Source organism: Rhinolophus hipposideros (genome assembly GCF_964194185.1).
Source record: "Rhinolophus hipposideros genome assembly, chromosome: 2".
Taxonomy (NCBI): Eukaryota; Metazoa; Chordata; class Mammalia; order Chiroptera; family Rhinolophidae; genus Rhinolophus; species Rhinolophus hipposideros.
Window position 1 is genome coordinate 65,593,310 of NC_138048.1, and position 14,831 is coordinate 65,608,140.

At 39.9% G+C, this 14,831-nt stretch overlaps 1 protein-coding gene across 11 annotated transcripts in view; it reads left to right on the forward strand.

Moving 5' to 3' along the window:
• PEX5L (peroxisomal biogenesis factor 5 like) overlaps positions 1 to 13,534 on the forward strand; it is a 210,749-nt gene extending 197,215 nt beyond the window's left edge. For all 11 annotated transcript variants that reach the window (XM_081026065.1, XM_081026059.1, XM_081026060.1 and 8 more), the window contains 4 exons: positions 238 to 435; positions 1,136 to 1,301; positions 1,710 to 1,867; positions 6,483 to 13,534. In XM_081026065.1, the coding sequence (XP_080882191.1) occupies positions 238 to 435; positions 1,136 to 1,301; positions 1,710 to 1,867; positions 6,483 to 6,687 (727 nt within the window). In that variant the 3' untranslated portion in view covers positions 6,688 to 13,534. The remainder of the gene's footprint in view (positions 1 to 237; positions 436 to 1,135; positions 1,302 to 1,709; positions 1,868 to 6,482) is intronic.
• Positions 13,535 to 14,831: the final 1,297 nt, after the last annotated feature.

Genomic DNA, 14,831 nt, shown 5'->3' on the forward strand with positions numbered 1-14,831 from the left:
TTATTAAAATTCCCAAACACAGCACTCATCAGAATGAGTCTTAACTTTCTTAAAAATAGGCTTAGGTCCCAATTTTCATGTAGATAAATAAGGTATTTTCCAGAGACTTCACATACATTTAGCAGTGCTTTTGTACCATTTAATTAATAAAGACCTCAAATTTTCTAAAGCACCGTTCAGGCTCTGGCTCCAAAAAAATTCCGAAATTAGCTGGGTTTTCTTTTTTCCTTCTTTCAGGTGCTTAGACTTGCAGCCCAACAACTTGAAAGCTTTGATGGCTTTGGCTGTGAGTTACACTAACACTGGCCATCAGCAGGATGCCTGCGAATCTCTAAAGAATTGGATTAAGCAAAATCCGAAGTACAAATACCTTGTGAAGAGCAAGAAGGGATCTCCAGGCCTTACCCGGAGGATGTCTAAGTCTCCAGTTGATAGGTATCCTTCTCATTCCATCCTACCCACATATTCAATCACCATGAGGGTAATTAAGGAGCCCCAGGTCCCCACCACCACCGGTTCCACATGGTCCCTAGGGCAGCATTCTGTGAGAAGAGCAGCCCTGATTGAAAACATTGATGCTGAGACCAGAGCCAACCTTTGGGCACATGATCTACATTCATGGGCTTCACAGACATTTATCCAAGAGCCATATTTTAAAGCCAAATGCTTTAGACCGAAATAAATTATGATAAATACCAATAAGTACTTATCATAAATTATGATAAGCACCAAGTGTCAGGTTTTATAAGCCTGAGAATTAGGTATAGGGGGAAATGGAAGTCCTTTCTTCTGGGAATTTTGTTTCTGTCAAATAAATCATCGTGTTATATATATTCTTTCTCAAGGAACACTTAGCCCTGGGGTTTCTTACATTGGCACTTACAGGGTCAGTGGAAGTCTCCCGTGGAGACCTTACTTAGCACAGTTTATATCTGTGTATGACAAAATATTTCATGAGCATCAGCAGGTAGTTTTTTAAAGTGCAGTATTAATAGTCCTCTCATTATGCTAAAATATTTTAAGCAAGTTTTTTCCAGTCTGCAATGTTCTCTTGCAACAGAGAAGATAATGGTGAATCATGGATGGTCACACTATTTGAACTACAAATTCCCCCTTGTTTTTTCCCCCTTTGTAGCGCTGTTCTGGAAGGAGTGAAGGAATTATACCTGGAAGCCGCCCACCAAAATGGAGATATGATTGACCCAGACCTACAGACCGGTCTAGGGGTACTGTTCCACCTGAGCGGAGAATTTAATAGAGCAATAGATGCATTTAATGCTGCCTTAACTGTTCGGCCAGAGGTAAGTGCATAGCACGAAAGCATAAGGTTCTCCATTAAAAATAAGCTTTCACAGGATACACTTTGTACAGTTCTGCTACACTTTATTTCCCTGCATCCAATGGTTTAAATGGATCAATACTAAGGATATGCTCCTGTGGCTGTTATTATACTTAAAGACCTAAAATAGAAACATGAATTACCTGAGAGCATCAAATAATAGCTGCGCTTTCATGAGTGAAGTCAGTGCTCTGAGAAGTCGTTTCACGAAGTAGTCCATAAAGAGTTTCGAGTAATTCACCACCTTATGGTCCTTGTCCATGAGCACTGGATACATTTTTAGCCATCATCCTTCTTCTGCGGGGAACATGGGAATACTCTGTCATTGTGGCTTGTACTGGTCGTTAGAGAGCTCTCATTTTGTCATCAGGATTACTCGTTATGGAACCGTCTCGGGGCAACCTTGGCGAATGGAGACCGCAGCGAGGAAGCCGTGGAGGCTTACACGAGAGCACTAGAGATCCAGCCAGGCTTCATCCGATCCAGATACAATCTGGGGATAAGCTGCATCAACCTGGGCGCCTACAGGTGAAGTATGGCGGCAGGCTAAGAACCAGGCGTCACGCTCAGGGCTGACGTGGAATGACCTGAAAGGTGGTTTCCCCCGTAAAAAATATCTTCTTTTGTAGGATTGATCCTCCTCCTTCGGTGAAGGGTCACCTTGGAACCCTCCGATCTTGAGGCCTGTTGAAGCAGGAGCAATTGGCTTTAGCCTTTCTGTCTTTAGAGAGCTGCAATCATATGAGCATCTTGGAAAATGGAGGTGCCCAGGCCTCCAGAGAGTTTGATTCAGTCAGCCTGGGGTGGGACAAGTTATCCAGGTTTTTAAACACTTAACCCCAAAGGTAACTCTGAAAAACATGAACAGTCCAAACCTTCATTTTCCAGAAAGGGAAAGAAAACGTTGAGGGGATGGGGCAGGGGAACCCAGCAAAATGATTTAAGAAGGTCTCAAGGCCAGTTTTTGGCAAAGCACAACCGAGAATCCAGGTTCTCTAAACCTAATTTACAAACAAAGTCACTTTAAAAACCAATTTTTTAAGGGAAACATTGTAAATGGCTTGTTTATAACTTGAAATGCCTTTGTCCTTCTCTCATGATTCCTCTTTATCATTCAGGTCTGTATAATCCCCCTTTTCCCAATTAACAGGGACCGTACGTGACCTTTGTTTCTTTTGTGCAATGAAAGTTTGGGTGATTTTTTTCTTCCTTCTTTTCTATTTTTCTCTATTTTTCTAAGTTGACAGGATTACTTTCCCCACTGGGAAAATAGAGAACCAAATGTTAGTTTTAAACCCCACAAAAAAATGTAAACCCTTTTTCATTCTCAGAAAGAGCCAGGCTTTTAGAATCAGACGAGCTTAGGTTCAAATCACAGCTCTTCCATTTAATGGTTTCATGATTCTGGATACAAAACTCTGAGCCTCAATTTCACCTGCTTGAAAAAAAAAAAGAGAGAGAGGTAATAACATCTACCTTACAGGATTATTGTGCAGGTTAAATGTATTTCCCTGGCATAGAGCAGATGTTTAGTACATCACAGGAATTACCATCATGATTATTATCATTGCTGTCATCATCCGTATCATTATTATTTAGATAAGACATCAGAGGCTACATTCTTCTGACATCTGAAGAATTGCTGTTTCTGAACTGCATTAGGGCATTGGGCCGTTGGCAAATATTGAGGCTTTAGAAACTAGTTGCTGTATTTATCCTAAAAGGATCTTAGAAGGACCGTTAGTTACTGGATTATACTCTGTCCTCTAAGAGGGTCTTGCTCAGGTCAAAACCAGGAATGCTGAGTGACTCCTGAGCAACTGGTTTGTTTTATTTTGTGGATATTGTGAAATACGTGGCTTGCTGAGGTCCTCCTTACATCCGCTGTACAAAGCCCCAGTCGAATCTGTCTGCCTCCCTGCACATCAGCTCTCCCAGGCCTGACAATGTCCCTTGTGTATATTAACTTCATTCCTGACTTCATCTGATTTCCCTAACCTGATTTTTATCTTTACTCTTTTTATTCACGTATTTTCCAGATACATTTTATGAGAAACCTTAGCTCCTTTTTTTTTTTTGGAACAAGGAGAAATGTAAATAAATAAAAATGTACACGTAGGCATGTTGAATTCAATTAAAGGAAGCTTTTTATAAAGCTTCTGGATGAGTTTTTCTTAATTATAACTTCTCAGTGTAGAAAATGCTACTTCAAGGGTCCAATAAAATACTTTCTTGGCATTCACAGATGTAAGCCTCAGTAGAGCAACTATTTGTAGGAGGGCATAAAGGTCCATGACAGGGAGAAATGGGCAACCCTGTCGAGGGGTGAATTTTTAATCCTCAAGCAGAAGGTGTCCTGAACTTTCTGCTTGAAAGGAGCAAATCAGTATTAGGGATACCAGGTAAATCTGAGTTTCACGTAAACAGCAGATATGTTTTTAGGATAAGTATTTCCCAAATATTGCATGGGACTTACTGAAAATTTCTCATTGTTTATCTGAAACTCAAATTTAATTATGCACCATGTATTCTTATTGGCTAAAACTGTCCACCTGGATCAAATGACAGCTTTGGAACATCTCGGCTAAGCATTGCAGGTCTTTTATTGTCATGATGGATATGGGAAATCTTGTAAAGTGATAAACATCTTACATTTTTTTTCCTGAGGAAAAAAGACCATCAAGGGAGACATAAACCTTAAATGAATTCTGAAAATAAGTTTAACTTGAGGTGTAAGTGTACGCATAGGAAATAACAACCCTCAACAAAGATGTGGCTCAGAAGAGAGCCAGGAGCCAGTACAAATATTTCTGTCCCCACCAAAGTCTTGGGACCTCTCCCTCAAGAACTAAATGTGTCTGTGTGTCAGCTCACACACTCTGTGAAGACTCGAAGGCAAGCTCTCTCCTAGTACCTTATCCAATTGAAATAAGAAGAGGAAATTCATGGCCTGAAACTTGAGTATAGCTTAAACTGCTCCCCTTTTGTCTGTCGGAGCTCTGAAGGAGAGCTTAGATCCAGAAATCTTCACCGTTTCAAAAGTGAAGACCCCTTTTTTAAAAGAAAAAAGAAATCTCATTCCTCTGATAGTAATATTTTTAGTAGTAGTGTAATGAGGGAAAGCTGCTATATAATGAGAAATGCTTTAAAATGAATGTGCTTTTTATTAATCATGACCATATACACCCACAATTTAAATTTATTAATACGTATATGTGTGACACATACATATATAGTCACACATATACTCATATGTACAGTCTTCTGAGTCCCCCAAAAGGACTCTGAGTTCTCAAGTTGGGGAACAGGGTTGGACTGTCGTTATGGGAAAAATGTGGAGATGCTTGATGAGGCGAACAAGTTAGACTCTTCTGCTGTTACTCTCCGTGTCGCTCAGAGACCACCGCCACACACTTGTGGGCTTGGAGCAGCCTGGGCAGGATGGAGTGCTAAGTTCTTCCTTCCTCCAGAGTTCTCTCAGACCGAGCAGGATGAAAGGAAATGGAGTTGTCATTCGAGCTGCCACCCTGTGAGGAGGGAGCCAGAAAGGGCCTCCAAAGTAGGCTTTCCATGTGTATTTGTTTATAAATCCTCCCCTTTCGCCTGATTGCCAGAAATCCAGAAGAGGGGGTGATTAGAACACCCAGTGCCCCCCATGACCCAGGTTGCCACATACAGTACAACCATTTCCCAGACGCCTTTTATTTCCAGACAGATCTGACAATATCGAAGAGCAAATGCTTAGTGCATTTGAATCAGAAATTCAGTCTCACTTTCTTTGAGGTTCCTTACCAGGTGCTTCCTAATAACTGCCTTGCAGGATTAAATGATATCGAGCGTGTGAAAAGCTTTTAAGAAGAGTAAAGCAGATACAAATTCAAGCGGGGTCATTATTCTGTGTGAAGACCAGTTTGTCAGATACATATTACACACTTCAGGCGACCTAAGGTGCTACCTTGGGCAGACCCAGCAGGTACTCCTGGCACACAGTGGGGGGTCAGGGGGCCGGCTAGCAGTCCTTCGGACAGCATCTGACTCAGCAGTTGACAAGCTCTGTCTTTGCAGGACCCCTTTACACTTTGAACCACTACTGAGAACCTCAAGAGGGCTTTTGTTGTATGAGTTTTACCTATCAATTTTTACGATAGTAGAAATTAAACTGAGAAAATTTTTAAAGATTCATTGAAAAATAAACTACATGTTAACATAAATTATATATTTTACAAAGAATAATTTTCCAAAAAAATGTTTAGTGAGAAGAGAGTGGCATTCTTTTACCATTTTTGCGAATGTATTTAATATCTTGCTTAATAGAAAGCAGACTCATATGTGTGCTTCTGCATTCAATCTGTTGGGACATCGCACATCATGTAGTCCCTGGAAAATTCCACTGTACATTTGTGAGAGAATGAGAGTGAAAAGGTAAAATAACATCTCAGTATTATCATAAAGATCGTTTGGCCTCACTGATCCCCAGGGTTCCCCAGACAACACTTTGAGAGCTATTGATCTAACTGAATGGTAAGAGCTTTCACATCATTTGATTCAACTGCTCCTCACCGGAAGGTTTTAAAATGACTTCTATTCTCCCCATTGCATAGTTGGGGAAACTGAGGCTTGGAAAAGATAAGAAATTTGCCCAAGGCTAAACAATGGGATTCAAGCCCAGGTGCTCTGACAACAAACTCAAGTCAATCCCAGCTGCTTCGCATATTTCTATCACTAACAGGAGAAGTTAGACCACTTTGTTTCTGAGTAGGGCCTGTTGCTTCTTCTTCAACCCTAAGTATATAATCACATCTGCAAATGGATTACGTCTTCAAATCATTCCTGGATCAGGGGAAAATCGAATGCATTAAAGAGTTAGCAATGGTTTTGCCATTACTCTTCCTCTCCCACATGACATTCCTAAAATAAAATTTGCTTTGCTTTGCTTTTTTCTGACTTCACTACATTTAACGATGATTTTTCACGAAAGAATAATGATGGAATCAGAAAGTTGTTCATCTGATGATCCAAAATCACCCTAGAGAGGTGATTTAGGATGTTAGACTAAAATAACTTAATGCATTTTGTCCTTTTAAGTTTGCTAACTCTGAAATTTGTTGCATTTTTAAATGTCTGTTTTTCTACCCCCCCTTAGAGAAGCCGTCAGCAATTTTCTCACTGCCCTCAGTCTGCAAAGAAAGAGCCGGAATCAACAGCAAGTTCCTCATCCTGCCATCTCCGGGAACATCTGGGCTGCCCTCAGAATCGCGCTTTCTCTGATGGACCAACCGGAACTCTTCCAGGCAGCTAATCTTGGCGACCTGGATGTCCTCCTAAGAGCTTTCAACTTGGATCCTTGAAGGAAAAGAAAAAAATAAAAAATACTAATCCCTTGTCTGTATAATTATACTGAGAAATGCAAAACTATTTTATGAATTCCAAAAAGGTTAAACCAGATGTTCAAAAGGCCGTGGCGGTACAACCCAAGGGGATTCCTACAGACAATGCCCAGTATCTGTTCGGCTCCAAAAGCACAAAATGTTATATAGAGAGTCAAGGCCAGGCTTGAAAGAAAACTGGAGAGGCTGAAGACGAACCAAGATCACGTGACTGTATGTGAATACTCATTTCACAAGCTGCAAGCACCTTACAAAACATATTCTTTGGGTTTTTTTGGTCCCCACTTGCAGCTAATGACATCTGAGAAACTTGCTCATGGGACACCTGGAAGCACTGCCTGAGATCAGGGAATTTGACTATTTCTGAACTGTCCCCTGAAATTCTCCCTTTTACAGGATTGAACACAGTTTGGGCCAAGGTGCATGCACAAATATTAACTAAAGAGAGGCATTGCTTAAACCTGTTCCAATTTTAACTTTTCCTGTAGCTTTTTGATTCCAGAGAAGGAGCTTTGCTGGCAAAAGCAGTTTTTGCACTAGAAATTTTTGCTGTTCCCAATGAAAACTTTTCTGGGACTGTATATATGCACTTTAATCTTTATGCCTTGCTGGAGTTTTGTGGCTCCAATTTTTAACTTGGGGGTGAAAGATTTGAGAACTCAGCCTTGTTAGATCAATGGACCAAATAAAAATTCCTGAAAATAGTTTTCATAGGGTAGGGTTTTGAAAGAGTGTTTTTCTTAAAGCAGATATGACATAGGGTACAAATGTGTCGGATCTTATTCACGTGTTTTCTGGGACTGTCTGAACTTAAGCAAAAGATAAGGTATCATCTCTGCATGCATTCTCTGCAGGGCGAAAGCTGGATGATAACCGTGATTTCTATTGAGTTAACATTAACTTGCTTAAATGTCATATGTTACTTGCTTTCAAACTGCCCTGCACACCAATATTTCCTTTCATCTGTTAATATTTTAAATACTATTCCTTAAGAGTGATAAATACATTTTTTTCCTAAAAAGTATGTGTTTTCTTAGTTCCATAATAATCTGCACGGCTCACCCTCTTGCATTCTAAGTGATAAAGGTCGGTGTATTCTAACTGAATCTCATTGAACGTCATTGGTTTCAGAGGACAGACGCATGCCCCTTTGGCTCTCATTTTGAACATTTATCAAGTATCAGAAGTTCCTGTTGGCAGTGGTGTTTTATTTCACTGATTACATTCCACTCAATTCTTCAGTGCTTTGTGCCTGTTGGGGAGCTCAGTGATTATTTGGAAAGACATCGTTTTTTCAAGGATTAGAAAAATTGTCTGCAAAATGCTAACCAAAATATAATTTCACCAATATCCAATTCTAGTAATTTATCCTAGCAAGTTGTCCATTCTTCTTCATCTTGTTTCCTTCCTTCCTCCAGAATCTTCTCCAAAGCCAACTGATCCCGACTTTTCTTCATGTTCTTTGGTTAGAAATAGCTGGTGATATTCATAGTTACCAAGGAAAACAGGATTTAAGTTGAGACAGTTTAATTGGCCGAGGACTTAGCTTCTCCTATGGGGATGTGCATATACACTGGTGCAGTGCAGGCGGAAACTGTCTCCTCTGTTATGTTTGAAGTCCCTGGGATAGGAAGGGGCCACAAGTAAACATGACATCACAGATCCTTGAGGCTTACGTATATTCTACCCTATTCTAGTTTATAAAGACAAAGAGCTGAAGGCATGGTGCTGAAAACTTTGTTATTCCCTGTCAAAGCTCACTTGGGCAAGGTGATGCCTCCAGCCAGACAGCAGGAGGCAAAGACATCCAGGCCTTCACCACCGGGCAGCAGTGACAAACCAGTCGAACCAGTCGTGGCCCACTTCCCTGCAGCCCCAGGAGCAAAGTGAAGCTCAACAGTGTTTTCAAGAACAGTATTCTTTAGCATTTTAGAATCCTACAAACTCGGTCTTAAAAGGACTCTTGCAACCCATGGGAGCTGCCTGTTTGAATATCCCTGATAGAACAGCATCTGTTCTCAGCGTGTTCCTCCTCCCTCCCTGCCCCTGCGCCTTCACTAGCTGGCCAGCTGACTTGCATTCGTCACACTCCATGAGGAGCCTCTACACAGAGGATTCAAAGCAACCTTTACAGCGGTTCTGTTTATGATGCCATTCTGTACTTCCAACACTCACAGCATTTGCAGTAATAATAAGGATAGTTTTCTGAGCTTTGCTGCCACTACCTACCTGAAGGCAGTAACAATTTAAAGCCCCAAAGTAGGGTAAATGTGCAGTAGTTTGATTTAATTTGATTGTTGTTAAGCAGTGGCCAGTTGAGGGCGCAAGTTTTATTTTTCTGTTTGAATACAAAGTAACTTCAAACACCAAGGAGTTGTTTCAGGGGAGAGTAAACAATTTTCCATTCCCATCATAATTTGGTAATTTGCAGAGCTGTTTGGTAGGACTTTATCTAATATATCCAGTGTCCATCAGAACCAAGATCTGCATAGGCTGCTCCCTGTCAGGAAGTGCAGAATTGTTGCCCAAGATACTTTTCAATATTTTTAATACAATTAACACAAAAAGGCAAGTGAAAGTTTATAGAAATCAGAGCACCAGCCAAAAATTAAGTAGCAAGATTAGAAGAGTCTTTATACATCTTTTTTTAAAAAAAAGATTTTATTGGGGAAGGGGAACAGGACTTTATTGGGGAACAGTGTGTACTTCCAGGACTTTTTTTCCAAGTCAAGTTGTTGTCTTTTCAGTATTAGTTGTGGAGGGCACAGCTCAGCTCCAGGTCCAGTTGCCAGTTGCTAGTTGTAGGGGGCACAGCCCACCATCCCTTGAGGAAGCCATCAGGGAGGCAACTTAGCTCAAGGTGCCGTGTTCAATCTTCTTAGTTGCAGGGGGCAGAGCCCACCATCCCTTGCGGGACTTGAGGAGTTGAACCGGCAACCTTGGAGTTGAGAGCCAAGCACTGGCCCGTGTGGGAATCGAACCGGCAGCCTTCAGAGTTAGGAGCCTGGAGCTCCAACCACCTGAGCCACCGGGCCGGCCCCTATACATCTTTTTAAAGTGTATACACATTTTTTTAAGGCAGAACTGTTTTTGGCATCTTATCCTCATGGCATGAAATTGTCGTTTAAGTTATTTTTTCCATTTCATAGGGTCCTTGGTTCCCTTCTGAGGCACTCTGGGAAGGCTTTGGGTTTCTTTTTTCTTGTGTTACTGAGTAGCAGCTGAGATCTCTTAGAGGGCAGTACTATTTTACAAGAGAGGCTGCTCAATTGCATAGATGTGACTTTCAAGGACTGATTTCAACTGTAGATTGGATGCAAATGCAGAAAAGGCTAGTGGGGTGATCATTGCTGAATTTCAACAAATGTAACTATGTGTAGTGGGCTATTTCCCCGTTCAGGTAAGGAGGAGGTAGAGGGATAGGGAAGAAGAGGGAAAGGACTAAAGGATCCACTTACTGGGACAATCATATTGAGTCATCATTCCCTTGGCTTTCTCCCAAGATTACTCCCCGTGACTCCTTGAAAGAAAGGCAGATCTTGTCCACCAGGAAACTTGAATAGAAAACTACAAGCTGTGCTTTCTCAGGCAATCTGGCTTTCAACTAAAACAGCAAATTAGTGACACTTAACTGGGTTAGAATATCCAGGACATGCTCATTTTCAGTCTTATGCTTCTTTCCTCATTCTTGTCCTTAAAGAGAACCATTGCTTTGAATCTTGAGTCCATGTCTAGATACTCCTACTAGATAAATCTTTCTCATATATTCTTGCTATACAAGCAACACTTAAATGCAACTGTAGCTCTAGTCACACTTATAACAGAAACTCCCCACTCTTTACCATGAACTTTGTGAGTTCCTTGGGAATATAGAGAGCAAGGTGGTCCCTTTCTCATTTGCCCCTAATCACTTCCACAAGACAGGGCTATCGTTTAACCCAGCGGTTGTTGATTTTAACCCAGAGGTTGTTGCTACTGTTTTATACCTTGAAATGCTTCTAAAAGCATTCTGGAAACAGGATATTCTGAAGGCTTAGTTTGTGAGTTTGTGTGCCATCTGTTTGAGGCCTCCTATTTTAGACATTGTTACACATAATTACACATAATATCAACTTTGCAAAACAATTTCATATTCATTCCCTCTTCGAATTTTACTTCAATTTCCCTATCTTCTCAATATTTATGGAACCGGTTAAAATTAAACTGTTTTGAATAAAGGAGCAGATACTTTTTTTTTTTTTTTTTTTTTTTGAGGTTTGGAGATGAACTCTGGCATAAGGTTTGTAAAAAGGCAGCTTTTAAAAAGTAAAACATATAACCTCAGGTACAAAAATAATGCATGCTTTAGTACTTGCAAATCTGCCTACTCGAATATTAACCAAAGCATGCAAGATAACTTTACTGAATGTAAATTTACCCAGTGCATGATTAAGTCTTATAGGTGAGTTTATTTTTTCTTGTTTCTGAACAAGGAAAGTGTTTCCACGAACTTTGTGTTCCAGTTTTTCTATTTGCTTTTCATATCCTCTCCTTGGGATTGTTTTCATGGTATCACAATGAACTTGACAGATATTCAAGCATCTGGCTTATGCAGCGTTGCAGCCAATGCAAACTGATTCTCAGAGGAATCCAGGTACTTATACATCCAAATGATTTTAAAAAACCAGTTGAGGCACAGCAGATCCAAAACTGAAGCAAAATCCATATGTCTATTAAACAAAATTGTGTTGATTGCCTCACACAGTTTTGAGTTCTAAATTCTCAGTTGTGCATTTCAAATTTGTTTCTAAAAGTTTAGGACTAAATTAGAAATACTGACATTCTAAATAAGGTGGGGCGGTTAGAGTAATGTCAGCCACGTGAAAACCATTACAAGGCAAAGTGGACACGGGGCCTTAATATCCACAGATTTCCCGTAACGACTGTGTGGGATGTCATACCATCATCGTCACCATGGCCCTATTTTTATGGTACATGAGCTATTTGAGTCCACATCCCTTGGGAAGCTGGACTTAGTCAATATGTCTAAAAAACACTGAAATTCAGGGGTGATGAGGTGATTTCATGGTCACTCAGAACAACTCTGAAGTCCTGTCACTGTCTTTTTTCTGTAACCCCTGTCTTATTGAAAAAATGTGGAACACGGAGACCAGAAATGGAGGGAGCAAAGCTCAGTAAGACAATAGAGTTTCTTATGTTAATAACAGCTTTGTCACCATTTCATACACTCCTACACGCCCACACACCCACATAGGAGCTCAAAGAATTCCTCAAACACACAGCAAAGACCCTTGTGTGGAGGCATTAAACAGTTAAGAGGAGGGACAAAAGTAAATTAAAATGTGAGGCTTAACAAACTCTCATATGGTATTTTGCTTTGAAATTAGTTTCCACGTACTGCAACCTTTGCAAAACTACCAAAATAACAAAGTCTAGAAGCAAGTGCCCCAATCCAGAAGTGTTTTCTCAGGACCTTCTCTACAAGAGAAAACTAACTTGCAATGTTACAGTGTGTCATAGCAAAACCCTGACAGGCTCTGTGGGATACTTTTAGAAACCACTCAAAATAATGTTAAAATGAAAAAAAGAACAATGAGGCAGTTCTTTGCTCAACAATAAAATATGTGGGGATTTTTTGCTTTGAATTTCTTGGAGAGGGAAATGGTGTGACACAAAAAGGAATAAGGGATATATGCCCTCAACTAGGTCATTTGGCAATTTCACTGAGATATATACAATTTTTGCAGAGATACCATAAAGGAATTGTGCCATGTGAGAAATGTGTTTATGACTGAATGTGTTACCAGTAGTTAAAGGAAATATATAGCAAACCTAAATTTTTACCAGCTTCCTTTCAATTTCCCCCCATATCATCTAACCCAAACCCTCCTCAATTTTCATTGTCCAAATTTGTTTACATAGGTTGAAAAAACAACCTGATTGATTTAGTAAACTTTTTACAGACTATAACAAGCATTTATTAACTATTTAGAAAAGATCTTTCTATATATTTTGTATATCTATGAATACTGCATATCTAATCTAACCTAAAAATACTGTTTTGAGGTAAATTCTTCTGTGATGCTTCCTTATCATACTCAACAATGTTTAAAATCTTGGGACTTCATTTTTAAGCTAAAATAGATAACAGAAAAATCTAGTTAAGTATTTGCATTGAGTTTCTAAATTAAAACCAACCCAAATAAAGTGTCCTATAGTAAATTAATGGCAATGGGGGGGGTGGGTGAAAGTCATTGGCATACTACTTGATAATATATCTGTGTATTTAGTGAAATATTATGTATCATAGCACAACTCTGTTGGCTATTAATGCTTCTTCTTAGTATTTCCTTGTGTTGCTCTTTGAAATAAAATTACTACCATAAAAATAAACTATCATATTGATGTGTTTAATTTACTCAGTTGGCTTATAATTTACAAAGTACCAAGATTAAGGTAGTATTTTTGTACTATTATTGGAAGCATGTCTTCCCTTTTTCACACTATTAAATTGTATTTATATATTTGTGCAATTTTAAACTATGTTTTCAAATAAACTTTGTCTGTGGCTTCAAGGTCTTTTCAGAAATCTTTCAAAATGAGATTTGTGGATCAGAATTGCTTCAAACCAAATAGAATCCAATTTGTACTACTGGTTAAAAGGTCCTTTTATTGAATATCGTTACATATGATTTTGCATGAGTTACCTGGAAATCAGAAATGCATTTTTAGATATAAAACAAAACAAAATCTTCCCCCTTTGTTAATTTTTAAAGACTAAAATATTATTTAACCTGAAATTGGATTTTGTGGGGTTTCTTTTTGTTTTTTGTTTTTTGTTTTTTGGGGGGTTGTTTGTAGAATAAAAGCATTAAAATATATTTAAGTTTTAGGGTCTGCTTTTGTTTCTTTTTCTTTTTTCTTTTGGGTCAGTCAATAAATACTCAAGCACCTATTGTGTGCAGGTGCTGTCCTAGTGTGGGACAGTGGCTAAGTAAATTAAATCCAACTTGCCCTTGAACAGCTTAGATTTCTGTGAGAGATCAATAAATACTTTAACAAATACAAATGTCACATGCTGCGAAGTGCTAGACGAGGCAAATAAGGTGGTTATTATTATGAGAGTGACTGGGGCTACTTTACCTATGTTCAGGAAAGGCATCTCTTAGGTCACATTTGAGCTGAGATTTGAACAAGCAGCAGCCAGCCAAGTGGAGTTGGGGACAAGCATTCTTGGCAAAGCCAACAGCTCGTTAAAGATGCCAAGACAGGAATGAGCTTGGTGTGTGTGTTCAGGCAGAAAGGACCCCAGGATGGCGAGAGCTATGAGCTGGGGTGACCTTACAGGTGGCCCTGACAGGGCAGATCACAGGAGGCCTTCCCAGAGCAGTATAAAGGACAGATTTGCCCTCAAGCAGAGGACAGACGCCACTGAGATGGAAGCGGATGTATTTCCGAAACATTTACGAATGTTTCTTGAATGGTCAGGTAGGTGATGGAGGAACAGCAGGCTCAGATGAAGAGAGAGGGAAACTGGGGCGCCCCCTCTCCCTCTTCACTGTCCCCTTTTGATCAGAGACAGCACTTAACCTTGGTGGAATTCCATTTTCTCCTCTATAAAATCCAGCTGGACATCTTTCTTTCCTGCTTCACTGTTCTTCTATATAAGGTAAAAGTCCATCTCCCTAGTGGTGACGGTGGCTCCTCTCCCCACCCCTTGCAGAACTCAAACCTCTTTTAATGTTTCGTACCCCCACTTTAAAACATGAATTCCATTAATTTCCTCAAATAGCTGCTTCACTCCATGTGTGTATATAAAAGCAGCCCAAGGTTTGAAGGGTTCTGTACATTTCTTTCCACGGCTCCATAAGGTAATACCTTACCCGTGCAGTACTTCAGGGCTCACAGAGGACTTTGTTTTTCTCTCCTTTTCTTACACTTCAAAACAAATAGTACTGCCTGGTCCTCATCTTAATGAAGCAGAACGTTGGAAACTGATGGTTAATTTTAGTATTGTGCCCTATGGAACGAAATCACTGATTCTCAGTGGGCTTGAGTTTGCTTTCCTGGGTTTAGAAGGGTGGAGAATGGTCAGTGTGAACTTC